General features: G+C 35.6%; 2 protein-coding genes across 2 annotated transcripts in view; one reads left to right on the top strand and one right to left on the bottom strand.

Annotated features, from left to right (window-relative positions):
- The window catches only part of LOC129746627 (kelch-like protein 25), a 34,681-nt gene extending 21,781 nt beyond the window's left edge, over nt 1–12,900 (top strand). The window contains exon 2 of the mRNA XM_055740410.1: nt 11,456–12,900. Coding sequence (XP_055596385.1) covers nt 11,456–12,715 — 1,260 coding nt within the window. The 3' untranslated portion in view covers nt 12,716–12,900. The remainder of the gene's footprint in view (nt 1–11,455) is intronic.
- A 180-nt stretch (nt 12,901–13,080) lies between these two features.
- Nucleotides 13,081–13,710, bottom strand: LOC129743007 (uncharacterized). Its single transcript, XM_055734951.1, has one exon. It carries the CDS (start codon nt 13,708–13,710, stop codon nt 13,081–13,083), a length of 630 nt encoding a protein of 209 aa, XP_055590926.1.
- Between the last annotated feature and the right edge of the window lie 1,034 nt (nt 13,711–14,744).

Here is a 14,744-nt window from a genome sequence, read left to right on the forward strand (position 1 = left end):
ACCATTATTGTTGAGATTCAACAAGGCGTTTTATATATAAGGATATTAAAAAGTGTATTTTGAAAAGCGAAATTTTCGATGAGTTTAGCAATACCTAATGATTTTTGGCCAAAGAATGATAGTTTACAAAAATACGATGAACATGTAATTAAACATTTGGTATTTTAATAATTACATTCCGTACAATCATTGTTCCATTTCTTACCACCCTTCCTGTTTGGTGCGTTCTGTCCACTAGTTTTGGCATTCTACCCCGCGATTTGTTTTCTGGCTGTTTTAGTTTTTTTACAAAAATATAGTCAAAATCGAGTTTTTATCACATTTTTTCTATTCGATAATACGTAAATTTCATCCTTGAACCGTCGTCAACTTTCAATTTGGTTCTTAAATGATTGGTATCGCAATAAATAGCAATTATACTTAGCTGGTGCGTTTTGTACAGTTTTACCCTACTGTAGAAGCAAATATTTTAAAACGTTGTTACTGAAATGACAGCATAACACTTTCGACAAATTAGTAGGGGAGAATGAGGATACTAGATCCTTGGGGATACTTGATTCCTTCGCTATATCTCGAAACAGGAATGTCTTAAAAAAAACCAAATGTTCTAGAAAAATGTGCCAAATAGAACAAAACAACAATTATGTTATCTCAACTTATTTTCAAAATTTTATTTTTCGAGTTATTGAACTTTGTTTGCAAAATTTAACAAAATGTGATTCGAAGATCTTTTTTGATCACTTCAAAATGTTTCTCACATGAAAAAAATTAAAATAAAAATATATTTTTTTAAACGATATTTTTTTCTTCCGAATGGATTATGATCATTGGTCTTCATGAAATTACTAATATCTGTTCAATAATTTATGTTTATCTAGTAATTATCTGTTAAAAAAGTCTAAAAATTCTGTATTTATCTAAAACTAGAAAATTGCGCCTTAAAGTATGCAATACTGTAGCGTAGTAGACAAACTTTTAGAATTCACTTTGTTTGATACTCAATGGATCTTTTATCTTCGAATTTTACTAGATTTTTGCCTAGGGTCAGGGCACTCTGAATGAAGGATCACGTCTCCTTCAGTAAAGGATCTAGTTTCCTGTATCTTAAAAAAATATCACAATTTTTTTAGTCTCACGAAATTGTTTCTAGTTCATTTACGAAATCATGTATCGTTCTGACTTTTGGAGCATATAAATTTGAAATTACACACTGTCATAAAATGCAAAAGAAGACGAGTTGCTAAATTTCCCTAAAAAGATATGATGAACATAAGAAAAGGGGATCAAGAATTTCCCTTTCTCCCCTACATCTTTGTCGGAAATAAGTGCGGAATTCGCAAGTCCGATCATTTTTGCGTACATTTTTATAATGTTTGTGATGTTTTGGTGTTTTTATTAAAATTCAAAGTTAGAATGATTTTAATTTTTTTATTGGATTACAAATAAGATGAAGAATTTCACCTTAAGATAGATACAAGGTTTTATTTATCTAATGGTAAACGCCTTAAAATAAATTAAAAAATAGAAAAATTGAAATCAAAATCAACTCATTACAGATTCTTGTATCAAAATGTTGACTCAAAATCGAACGGAAAAAATTTGATTCTATTGTCTGAAATTTGGTACACCTAAAAATAAAGTCACTCATATAAAATTTTAAAAGGTGATTCAGCCTACGATAAAACTTAAACTCTAAATAAAATTTCAGATGTGATAAGAATCTTTTAAATTTCATCACAGTGCAGTTATAATTTCCTAAATAAAGTGAATAAAATAATACAATCAGTCTCCTCAGTAAATTAATGCGCTTGAGCTCTCTGGTTTGGAAATTGGTTTCGTAAAATACAACTTAGAACAAAAATCAGAGTTCATAAAATATTTAGATTTCAAACAGATATTTCATCAAGGATTAAAGGATTATAGAACAATCAAAAACTCAGATTTTTGGCTGGGAATGAATTTGGAGTTGAAAATCCAGACATGGAACAAAGCTTCAATATTCCGTATTTGAGCTCAGATTAAATTTTCTGATTCAACTATCAAAATCGGATCAGATCAGATAAAAGTTCAGATGTAGGTAAACATCAGATTCAGATTCAGTTACTGAAATTAGAATTCATTCATATTTTCGTTCAAAGTTCTTATGCTATGCTCAAATTCTCAAAAAAAGTGAAATAAAATATAAGTGCCAAAACTTTGAAACTTTTAAATGCTTTTTTATTTTTGAATTATAATTTTTTTACTATAATCGATAAACGATGTTGTTTTTATTTCTGAAAAAAATGCATAACAACGATAGATATGTGTGAGACCTGGATAAGCGAGAAACCTCTTTAATTGAGAAAATTCGTCAAATCCCGTGATTTTAATACCACAAACCGCTATAAGCGTGAGTTTTTGAAATGAACAATTCCTAACTGAAGTTTTGATATCAAACTGATTTCTGATATCAAACTGACAACGTGATATCAAGAAAAACATGTTAGCTTAGCTTAGCTTAGCTTGATTGACTACTCACATCCACCTTTAATCATTAAACTCGAAATGCTTTATTTAATTAACAATTATTAATATAATATTGACTAATGCAGTTGAACTTCCTCAGTATACTTTATAGAAACTCTTTATTGGTATAACAATGATATTGAAAAAAATGTATTTCGAATCCCATGATCGCAGGCGTGGCTCAGTAGAACGAATTCCACATCGCCAATGGTTGCTACTCCGTGATTGACCGAGGCCACCAATTTTGTTCAAAGGTCAAATGAATGGTGTCTGGGACTGACAGCACATTCACAATGCCCAAAACTGATGCTCTCTCTTTAATCATCAATAACGGCGCCGGCCACGTCCTAGTAGTCAATAGATAGATTGGAAAAGAGAAAAAGGGATGAAAGAAATAATTCGTGCTTTAGGACCGAGGTCACCTCTGCATCCTAGCAAATAATTTTATTGTGGGGAGTGGGTAAAAGGATATGATCTGGAGACACTTTTGACCAGTGTAATCTAATTTTAAGCATCCTATTCTCCTATTTTCCTAAAGACAAAATAACAAACTAAATACTTCAATTTAAGTATAATAAAAGTGTATTTGAAAAAAAAAACCTGAACGCGCGTATATCTATGTCGTATTAATAACTATCTCGTTGAATTGCATGGATTCACAATGAAAAATGTGAAGCATTGAATAACCAATGTCTAAATTCTTTGGAACAGTAATAAAAAAAAAATCTTGAATTTATATTATCCCACGATAATTTCGCTCATGTGGGTAGCAAGCAAATATCTGACCACCCTAAATACAAGACAATACATTTATTCTTTACACTCCAGAACAAAGAAATTTCACGAGTCTTTTAAGGAAAAAAATAGTAATGACACTTTGAACGATTTAATAACGATAAACACAATATAGCGATAAATAGGTATTTAATAAATTAATTTCCTGACTGCAGAAATATTGAGAACTGGACCTTAGTATTGATGCTGAGACAACTATTGGATATCGTAGAGCACAAAGCCCAAAAGCAGACTACCTATTATAAATATTTATTTGATTAATCGTATTTGCAAGAACGAAAAGGTATTCTTAGTTCTGACCGTAAGAATCTCATTAGTCACTGTAATATTTTTCTGTCTCTGCTCTGAACGTAACAACGAAAACTGAAACTTCCAATAATTAAAACTCATATTATGCACTGCTAGAAAAACTTTAAGCACTAAACACGATTCAAGAACAACAAAAAATATACCGTCATAGCCGGCGACGGAACGATTATAAATACCAAACTAATTTATTTCGATTGTATCGCTGAGTATGTAGAAGAAAAAATAAAAACGTAAACATACTGAACTTTTCACACAAAATCGAATCCGTGTTTTGTTTCCGTTCTCCTTAAAGATCTAGAAGTACGTCTAGAACATATCAGAGCTGCACACAATGCAATTGAATTGATGCATCCTTCTTTTTTAATGAGAAGTTTTGTTAAACAAATACTTAGCTTTGATCCGTGTTTTGATGTTTCCGTACTCCTTAAAGATCTAGAAGTACGTCTTTCTCCGCTCGCCGGTAGGTGAAGTAGCCTGAGAAACTGTGATCCCTTATTTTGAAGTGGCCGTCGCTTGAGGAAAGCCTTGCTGTGCATAGCTTTATTTAAAATCCTTAACCGAGTCTAAACTTAACTTGAAGAACTATAATTTTCCATAAATTTCCACTTGAAAATTTTTGCTGTCAAACAAAACTTCGTCTAACTTCTACGAGCACCGCCTACCGAGTCCCGTGATATCAAGAAAAACATGTTGTACATTTACTCATAATTTGACAGCAATCAGTAGCGAGAACAACAACTTTGGCATGAAGTATGAAAAGTCATGTTAATCCACCTACCTTTCTATACCCATCGCTGAGAATAAATTAAAAGTGATGCATCAAGCATGTTTTGAGGCGATTTTTTATTATGAGCAGAAAAAAATATTTCAATCGTTCGAGTCTTAATATTACATTACTTTAGTTATCATCTAAGTCATTATTATGCTCTTGCATGCTTAGTTCAGTCGAAATATTTTCAATTACTTTATGAGAAGCTGTTTTTACTGGATTTAGGAAAACCTCTATAAGGAAAAAGGATTGTTCCAGAACCTCTATAAACGAACCTGGGTAAGTGAGAAATCTCTTTAAGCGATAAAAAAGATCGATCCCCTGGACTCTCGCTTATCCAGGTTCGACTGTATATAGATAGTTAATTTCAATTTTAAGAAACTTGTAGCAATTTACTTTTGAGAAACGGACTGTGGACCTTTTGTTAAGAAAAAAACGGATTTGAAGTGTAAACAAATCAAGGTTTACAATTTCATCAAGAAAAACGCAGCTTACTGCTGAAATCTGATTTTTGGGTTCTTCCTCGAAGATCCTGTTTTTATTTATTCTTAAAACAGATTTTTGAAAACAAAATCAAGTAGATACCTACTGGTTGAAAATTTGATCTAAAATGATAATAGAAGAATGAGGCCCTCAGAGCCAAAGGGATATCCCAAAAAACGTCGATTTAGCGTTACTGATGCCAAACGATTTTTCATATTTAAAACTATATTTAGTGATTTTTGCAGATTCTTAGAATTTTATTTACATACATGAAAAGACAAATTTCCTAAAAATATATGGAAAAACACAACAACTGAAAAGAATGATTTCTCGAAATTAGCTTTTATGCATTTATATCCCTTTGGCTCCAAGGACCTTGATAGATTTTGAACTCAAACTTCAGGTTGTTATCTTTAGTTTTGTAAATCTGATTCACGAGATTTCAATTATATTAAAATGTTTTGAAATTATTTGGAAATTTCTCTCCAAATTAGAAGTTTGTTGATTTGATTAAATTTTGAAAAAAAAAATTAAAGACTTTCTGTTGAAAATATTTTTAAATAAATTAAAATTTTTGAGTGATTTTCACATTTCATACGAAAAAATTAATGAAGAAATTTGTTGATTTCCAAGTGAAAATGTGATTTTTTTTTTCTCTCTGATAACATAATGCTCGAGTTTTTGTGCCGTTTTTTTTATTGTTAAAGTAATGAATCAAAACACTAGAATTGAGTTGTTGTACTGTTCCTTATATGTATATAAAATCTTTATTACTATAACTAATTATTTTCACTATCGTGAATTTTGCACCTGGTGTCTCCAGATTGTTCCCAAAATTTCAAAATTGGTCCATTTTGGCGACTTAAAAACTCATGCTTTCTGCAGATTTTTTGTTTTAAATAGGGGAGATAAGACCATTACGAGCACCCGGGGTATGGTGAGCACTCCTCTTTTCCACGAAAGTACGAATTTCCTCAAATAGTTTTTTTTGTGAGGAACAGTTTTGTAGTTCCTTTAGTATCAATTTTCTTCTATTTTATATAAGTACATCGTATGAAAATTGAAAGAATTTCATTAGACTCTTATGAAAAACTATTTTATACTCTAAAAAGCGATTCATAAGACGCATCTTATGAAAATTATAATAAGAATTTGCCTGAGTGCATGTTTCTTAGAGCAGACTTCGGCCTCCAACATACTCCAAACAGCGAAGTCCATAGGGTTCAGGACTCGCCGGCCAATCGGAGCTCGAAATGAACCCTGGAATATGTTGCGCAATCCAAAGTTGGGTTTTCTTTGCTTTATGAGCCGGCGCCGAGTCCTGTCGGAAAACCCAATCCCTGGAACGAAAATGTCGATGTGCCCACGGTTCGACGACATTCTGAGAACTAGTTCCCGATATGGCCATCACGGGTGATTCCGGAATAAACCATCACCGATGCTGGTTTCTGTCGCCGGGTGACCGTCAGCAAGTCGGCATGGCTTCGTGATCTGTCTGGCAACCAAACTCTGTCGTTCTGCTTATTCACGAACTGCTGTACGGTGAAGAGATTCTCGTCGGTAAACATGATATTCTTCAACCTTCCTTCCGCGGCCCTCCTCAGCAGCGCCTTTGCTCTTTTTACCCGTTCTTGTTTCTGCTTCACCGTAAGGTCTTGAACCTTTTGGATCTTGTAGGGCTTGGTCTGAAGTTTATCTTTCAGGACCCGACAAAGACTTCGATCCGATATGTTGAGATCCTCTGCCAATTTAATGGCACTACGACGAGGATTTCTCTTAGGGCGCTTCTTGACGATCTTCGCCATGGCAGGTGTCACCACAGTAGGTCGGCGTCCCCCACCATACCGTTTTTGGCACTTCCGGTCTCCAGGTATCTTTTAACTGTACGGTATACAAAACTTCTGCACACTTATATCGGACAGCTCACGAACTATGTCCTTCTGCCGTTTGCCAGCTAGGAACAAGGCAACCAGAGCGCTACGTTTCTGTTGAAGATCCATTTTTCCGGATAACACCTGATTACAAAAGTAATACTGCAAAGTGGATTCAATTTACGTAGATTTTGCCAAGGCCTTCGACAAAGTACCTCACAGAATCGTAAGAGAAAAACTTGATCGATATGGATTTCCCGAGTGGGCAACTAAATGGCTGTACTCGTATCTGCTGAACCGTCAATGCTACATAAACATTCGTGGGACTCACTCCTCCTTGTTCGACATGCCGTCTGGTGTTCCGCAGGTTAGTCATCTTGAACCGCTCATCTTCGTGATTTTTATTAACGACCTAGCTACATTCCTTCAGTCGCCGAAACTGCTGTTCGCAGATGATCTTAAAATCTACCGGACCATTGATTCGATATTGGATTGTGTTGCGCTTCAGGAGGACGTCGATCGATTATTAGTATGGTGTGGATTACACGGGATGGAAGTTAACGCCAAAAAATGTAAGTGCATAAGCTTTTTCAGGACCAGAGCCTCTGTTGTCTACGACTACGGATTGAGTGCCACCTCTCTCGAAAGAGTAACCTTTATTAAAGACCTCGGAATAACGTTTGACCAAAAGCTCTCATTTGTTCAACACACCGCGACTACTGCAGCCAAAGCCTTTGCTTTGCTCGGCTTCCTGCGGCGGAATACACTCAGCTTTGAGGACCCGTATGCTCTGAAAACAGTTTTCTGCTCATTGGTACGCAGTGTTCTGGAATACGCGGTACCAGTCTGGGCACCCTACCACTCTGTCCACAGCGAAAGGCTCGAAAGGATTCAGAAAAAATTTCTCCGCTACGCACTGCGTCGATTGCCATGGCAAGATCCCGTACGGTTACCACCCTATTCTGAGAGGTGTGCCTTGCTATCAATGACGTCTTTGAGCCAAAGAAGAACTTTCCTACAGCGCACCTTGGTCTACGACATCTTGACTAATGGCGTTGACTGCCCGCAATTGCTCCAGAGATTGAACATATACGTTCCAGCACGTCGACTGCGTAATCAAACCATGTTTTGGCTGCCAAGAAGCAGGACAGTGTTCGGACAGAATCACCCCCTCTTTCGATGTTGTGAAGTTTTCAATGCTGTTTCTCACTTGTTTGACTATCATGTTACTAAATCTAAGTATAAATGTGCAATCCGTGACGTCACCTAACTTAATTGCTATGTAATTTAATTATAAGCTAATCTTAAGCAATCAGTCTGTATGACAATAGTCAAAGACTTCAGAAAAAAAAAATACTTAGGTACATCCAATGATAGCAAATACCGTGTTTTTTTCACGTCAGAGGCCACCTAGGTTCGTCAAGTCTCTCAGTCAAGCAAAATCGTACTATCTGCTGTCCAGCTCAATCCGGACACGAAAAAAAAACAATCCGGATGTGAAGAACCGAATAAAGAAATCCAGAAGGGAAAACAAAATGACAGCTGCACGTAAACATTGCGCTCGTTCTCACGCACACCTACGTATGGAATAACTCGAAAATCGAAAGTCGTTTTTTTATTCGGACGGATCCAGAATCCGGAATAAAAAAAAATACAGCATAAGACTTAATGTAAACAAAGCGACGAGGGGTCGTTCAATACTGTTTCGTGTGCAACGAAATAATTACTGTTGAAGTAATGTAGCAGTTCAATTTTCAGACCCTGTAGTACTGAAGTATATTTAAGTTCAAGTTTGAATTAGTATTTTAAATCATTTTCTAAATCTGATTCTGATCTCACAATCTTTATGATGATGAAGTTGAACCCAAGTTCATATTTTAAATTCAAAATTTTCGTCTGAATCAATTTAATTTTTTTAAATAAAAATATAATTGAAAAAAAAACCTTGAATTAAATTGTTACAACTAAAATGATTGAAATTTCATAGCAATTTTCAAAGATCTTTAACGAATTATTTCAACTGAAATAGTCAGGGGTTAAAAAATAAAAAGCTGAGAATTTAAGCTCTGTAAATGATGATGACTAGTTCGAGTTGAAGATACATTTTCCTATTCTAAATTTCGGCTTCAGAAATACATAGTTGAAACATAAAATGTATGAAGCGTGAAATCATATTGACTCACCCTAGAAACTGAGAATTTTGCTTTGTTCGGCACGTTTTGTGATGTTTATCAAACCGACATGCGCTGGTGATGATATCAATTCCAACCATGTGTTTATCATTCGTTCGATACGCGACAAAAGCCGGTTCATTATCATTCGAATATCCGTTATGATTAGCTGCGAACAACGGCGGAAAAGGTGATTATGTCAACAAAATGTATACAAACAACAATATTAAGAATGTATATGTTAGAAAACTTGTTTGGGAAGTAAATTACTGAGATCGCCTGGTAGTCCCTATCAATGGGTTTACAAAAAAAATAGTACGATCGTTATTGTTGTCACACAATTCTAGAACTGAAAGTATAGAAACCACGTTCTTTCCAAAGCGAATAATTTTTTTCTGAAAGTATAAAACCTCAGTTTCATTCAACACTTTGCTTAGCTGCTTAAGCAATTGATTCACGTTTGATTTGCGCTTAAGCTCAGAATTCTGCTTACCTACGCCTGAGCGATGGATTGTTTACCAATGCACGTACCTTCATACATTTTGCTTCCTCATCATTTTAAATGAGTTCATACATATAGCACCATATTGATATTGAGCAGACTACTAGAGGCCGGTACGATGGGACCTGATCATCAGGAGTTATTTTTTTTAAGTGAATCCCTTGTTGATAATAGTCTAGTTCTCAGAGCTAGTTCATGGAGAACGAAGGTTTTCATCTTTTTATTGTAGGTTTCTTATTTGTACGTCTTTAACAGCAAAATCAGTTATAGAATGATTTAAAATGAATTTCAACTGAGGCCCTCAGAATCAGAGAGAGATAAGTGCCAAATAGTAGTTTCGAGAAAACGCGCGGCAAAGTTGTGTTCTCGATTTTTTCATACATTTTCTTGTTTATTCGATCAGTTTAAATTCAACCGAAAAAGTGTTTAAACTTTTTTTTTATTATTTAAATCTGACTTCAAAAAAAAAGTTCTGCGTCAGATGCAGATTAAGATAAGAATATTCGATTGTTAAACTTTACTCAAAATCGCTGTTTTTGGTACTTAACTTCCTATGATTCTGAAGGCCTCAGCTGATGATTGTGAAAAAATGAGTTTATATTAATATATCTTTGGAAAATCAAATTTAAAATAATTTTAAATTTTAAACTTTAAAAATTGCAAGTAACATTAACTAAAATCACAGAAACGCGTGGATGTTTTTGCGTTGTTAATACAGCAAATATTCTAGACTCAAGTAATTATTTTAAAACGCTTGAGATGTGAGAGACGATATGCAAAACCGTATCGAAAACAATTTTTTTACATTAAAAAAGGATTTTTTATAACATCAAAAAGAAAAAACTGAATAAAAAAAGCACCAAATGTTAAAATAGCAAAAATTTAAAACAAATATAAAAATCACAAAACTCAACAAATGACAAAAATGACAAAAATGACAAAAATGACAAAAATGACAAAAATGACAAAAATGACAAAAATGACAAAAATGACAAAAATGACAAAAATGACAAAAATGACAAAAATGACAAAAATGACAAAAATGACAAAAATGACAAAAATGACAAAAATGATAAAAATGATAAAAATGACAAAAATGACAAAAATGACAAAAATGACAAAAATGACAAAAATGACAAAAATGACAAAAATGACAAAAATGACAAAAATGACAAAAATGACAAAAATGACAAAAATGACAAAAATGACAAAAATGACAAAAATGACAAAAATGACAAAAATGACAAAAATGACAAAAATGACAAAAATGACAAAAATGACAAAAATGACAAAAACGACAAAAACGACAAAAATGACAAAAATGACAAAAATGACAAAAATGACAAAAATGACAAAAATGACAAAAATGACAAAAATGACAAAAATGACAAAAATGACAAAAATGACAAAAATGACAAAAATGACAAAAATGACAAAAATGACAAAAATGACAAAAATGACACAAATGACAAAAAAAAATGCAAAAATGACAAAAATGAAAAAAATGACAAAAAAAAAATGACAAAAATGACAAGACAAAAATGACAAAAATGACAAAAATGACAAAATTGACAAAAATGACAAAAATGACAAAAATGACAAAAATTTCAAAAATGACAAAAATGACAAAAATGACAAAAATGACAAAAATGACAAAAATGACAAAAATGACAAAAATGACAAAAATGACAAAAAATATAAAAATTACAAAAATTATAAAAATGACAAAAATTACAAAAATTACAGAAATTACAGGAATTACAGAAATTACAAAAAATACAAAAATTACATTAATTTTAATAATTACAAAAATTACAAAATTACAAAATTTACAACAATAACAAAAATGACATAAATTTAGAAAAAAAAGACAAAAATGACAAAACTGATCAAAAACAATAACTTTTTTCTTGTTCTTAGATTTGTCATTTGGTTATTTTTGAGGAGCAAAAACTTAACTTTGAGCGCTATGAAGTCCTTCTAAATCTTGTCCAATGGAGCCAATTTAAAATATGCTCGTCTAATTCGTTTTTTTTCTCTTTTTCTCCAGGACGACGTGTTGTTGGAAAAAATGGACGATGAGCTGCCCAATTTCGGGCAGCGTTTCAACGCCATGCGGCACCGCAATCACCTGGTCGACTGTTCCTTCAGGGTGGATGATAAGGTCTACAACTGTCACAAACTTCTCCTATCGGCTGCTAGTCCAGTGTTTGAGGCCATGTTCTACGGTGCCCTGGCCGAAAAACAAACCGTAAAAATTTCCGACATCCGGGCCGGTGTCTTCGAACGGATGTTGGACTTCGTGTACACCGGCCAGATCGATTTCGACATCATTCTTCACATTGAAGAAGTGCTTGAGCTCTATTACTGTGCTCAAAAGTACATGATCGACAGTTTGCACAAACTGTGTGTCAATTTTTTCGGAAACAACATCAAACCAAACAACGTACTGAAGATCTTGGACATAGCGTACAAAATGAACCTAGAAGATATTATCTTTTCGTGCTTGTGCGTCCTGAAGCACTTCCTGACATCCGGGATGAGCCTTAGCAACATCATTCTGGAGAGCAATCATCATCTGTCCAAGAGCTGTGTAGATCTTATACTCGAAGACAACTACGAGGTTAAGGATAACATAATCTGCATGCTGCGAGCTTGGTGCATCACTGAGTGTGAGCAGAATCGACTCGAAATTAGTAGTGATACTCTGAAGACTGTCCTGCAGGACATAGAGCTTTCGGAGAAGCTGAAGGACACCATCGTAGATTGCAGCTTCACAAGCTTTCAACCGGTAGCGACCGGAGATAAGTATCGCTGGACTCCAATCCAACGAATCCATTATAAGGCCGTGCGTCCTCTGATCATTGGAGACGAGATGTCTTTCGAGGCGAGCATTTCTTGTAATCGGTTTATCGTCCTTAAATCGCTGACCATCAACAGTAGACTGATCCCGCAGCTGCAACCCAACGACGTTCGTCGGGACACTTACGTCGAGAACGTAACCGTAGAAATCAGCTCGAAGTTTAACAACAAAGTCAATCCAGTCTACCGGAAGCTGCATATGATCTGTGATGCGGTCTTCAACAGTAGCCTAGAAATCAAGCTCGATAACGAACTGGTTCTGTTTCCGGATATTGCCTACGTTGTACGCATGAAGTGGGGTCCCGAAAGCCTCGGATACGAGTATCCCCGGGGTATACTGTCGTCGTATGGCAAGTGCAAACAGTTTAGGGTTAACTTTAGCGAAAACATTTATCTCGAAACCGATGGCAGTATTTTGAGTGGAATTATTTGTGATTTGTACAAGTGAGTTACGAATGGTCGATTTCGTATTCATACTTTTTTTTTATTTTGTAATCTTTAAAGCTTAGAACTATCAAATTTCATCAAAAACCATAATATTAAACGCTATCTACTCATACGATTTTAAAAATTACCTGCATCAGATAATTACAGCTAACTAATTATTTTGAAATAAAAATGAAATAAACTAAATGTGTTTTATTTTTCACAATGCTTCTGAACAACTATATAAATATCACTATTTCGTCGCTTGAACTAATCTTTTTCACAAATTTTTCTATTGAAACACGTCTTCTAGTGTTGACAGTTAGTAACAGAATAAAGAAAATTTTATTTTACATTGGCCAGAGCTTACTACTACTTTACACCTCCTTAAGCTATAATTTCTATTGCTTCACGATTCTTGATCAGCTTCACAGCGGCCAAAGGCTTCGTTAATCCATCAGCAAGTTGCTCCTCAGATGTAACGTAGTTGATGTTGACCACTCCTCTCTCCAGTACATTTCGAATATTGTTATGTAGTATGTCGATGTGCTTTGTTCTTGCATTGTAACCACCATTCTTAGCCACCGCGATTGTACTTTGGGTATCGCAGAGAATAAAAATTGGTCCGATCTTCTGGAACTGCGACATCAGGCCCTTCCACCACGAAGCTTCTTGGACTGCTGCCGAAAGTGCAATATACTCTGCTTCACAAGTGGATAATGCTATTGTTGGCTGGCGCTTACAGCACCAAGAAATCGCGGCCCCTTGCAGTTGAAATATGTAGCCGCTCGTTGACTTCCGGTCGTCCAGATCAGCTGCCCAGTCAGCATCGCTGCAACCAATAACCTCCTCGTTCGCATTCTTCTTGTAAACCAGTTTCAGTTTCGAAGTTCCACGCAGGTAGTGGAAAAGATGCTTTACCGCACTCCAATGTTGTTGACCAGGATTTGAGTTATAACGGCTGAGTTGATTCACGGCGTAGAGAATATCCGTTCGGGTAACCTGCGCCAGGTACATAAGAGAACCAACAGCTTCTTGATACGGAATGTTGTCCATCTGCTTCCCATCTTCGGTTGTTTTAGGTTACATTTCTTTGTTCAGCTTGCCCACCATCGGAATCTTTGCAGGTTTACAGTTCGCCAAGTTGAACCTAGCCAGGATCGCTTCGATGTAAGCTTCTTGATAAAGAGCAACAGCATCGCCGGTCCGACTGATCCGTATGCCCAAGCTTCTCTTAGCTTCGCCCAGATTTTTCATCCGGAAGTTCGTATTCAGGAACGTCTTGATGCGTTTGATCCAATCGTCGTTGCTCGAGAAAATCATCACATCATGGATGTAGACCGCCACGAAAATAGCCTCTTGATTTTCGACGATGTAATACACGCATGGATCGTAGTTTGCTTGAGTAAGACCAAACTTCATAAGCATGGAATCCAGTTTGTTGTTCCAAACTCGGCTCGACTGTTTCAGCCCGTACAACGCCTTGTTCAGTCGGCATACAAGATTCCTCTTCGTGGGATTCTCAAACATCAATGGCTGCTCCATAAATATTTCCTCTTCAAGTTCTCCTTGGAGGAAAGCCGTTACAGCATCCATCTGTTGAATCTGCCAACCGTATCTTGAAGCCAGCGCAAACAGATACCGCAGTGAACTGTGACGCACGACGGGGAAGTACGTTTCACCATAGTCCACCCCCTTTCGTTGTGAGAAACCTTTTATCACCAGGCGCGCTTTATACCGGTCCACATTTCCGTTGGAGTCGTGTTTGGTTTTAAACACCCACTTACATTTGATCGCCTTTCTGCCTTTTGGTAGTTTCGCCAAGGACCAAAGTTGATGGGTACCTTCCATTTGCCGGCATCGGGACGGGACAGTGAGTGAAAACTGGGTAGACCTCTGGTTGTAACAACAAACTGATCATACTTGCCTGGTAGATGGTGCTCCAGACCGCTTCGCCTCAACGCCAGTGACTCAGGCGGATATGAAACTTGGCGCGGAGGGAGCACAGTCACATTGGTAAAGGTATCTGTCGAGTTACTTACTACTAACAT

This window comes from Uranotaenia lowii, chromosome 2 (assembly GCF_029784155.1).
Source record: "Uranotaenia lowii strain MFRU-FL chromosome 2, ASM2978415v1, whole genome shotgun sequence".
Lineage (NCBI taxonomy): Eukaryota > Metazoa > Arthropoda > Insecta > Diptera > Culicidae > Uranotaenia > Uranotaenia lowii.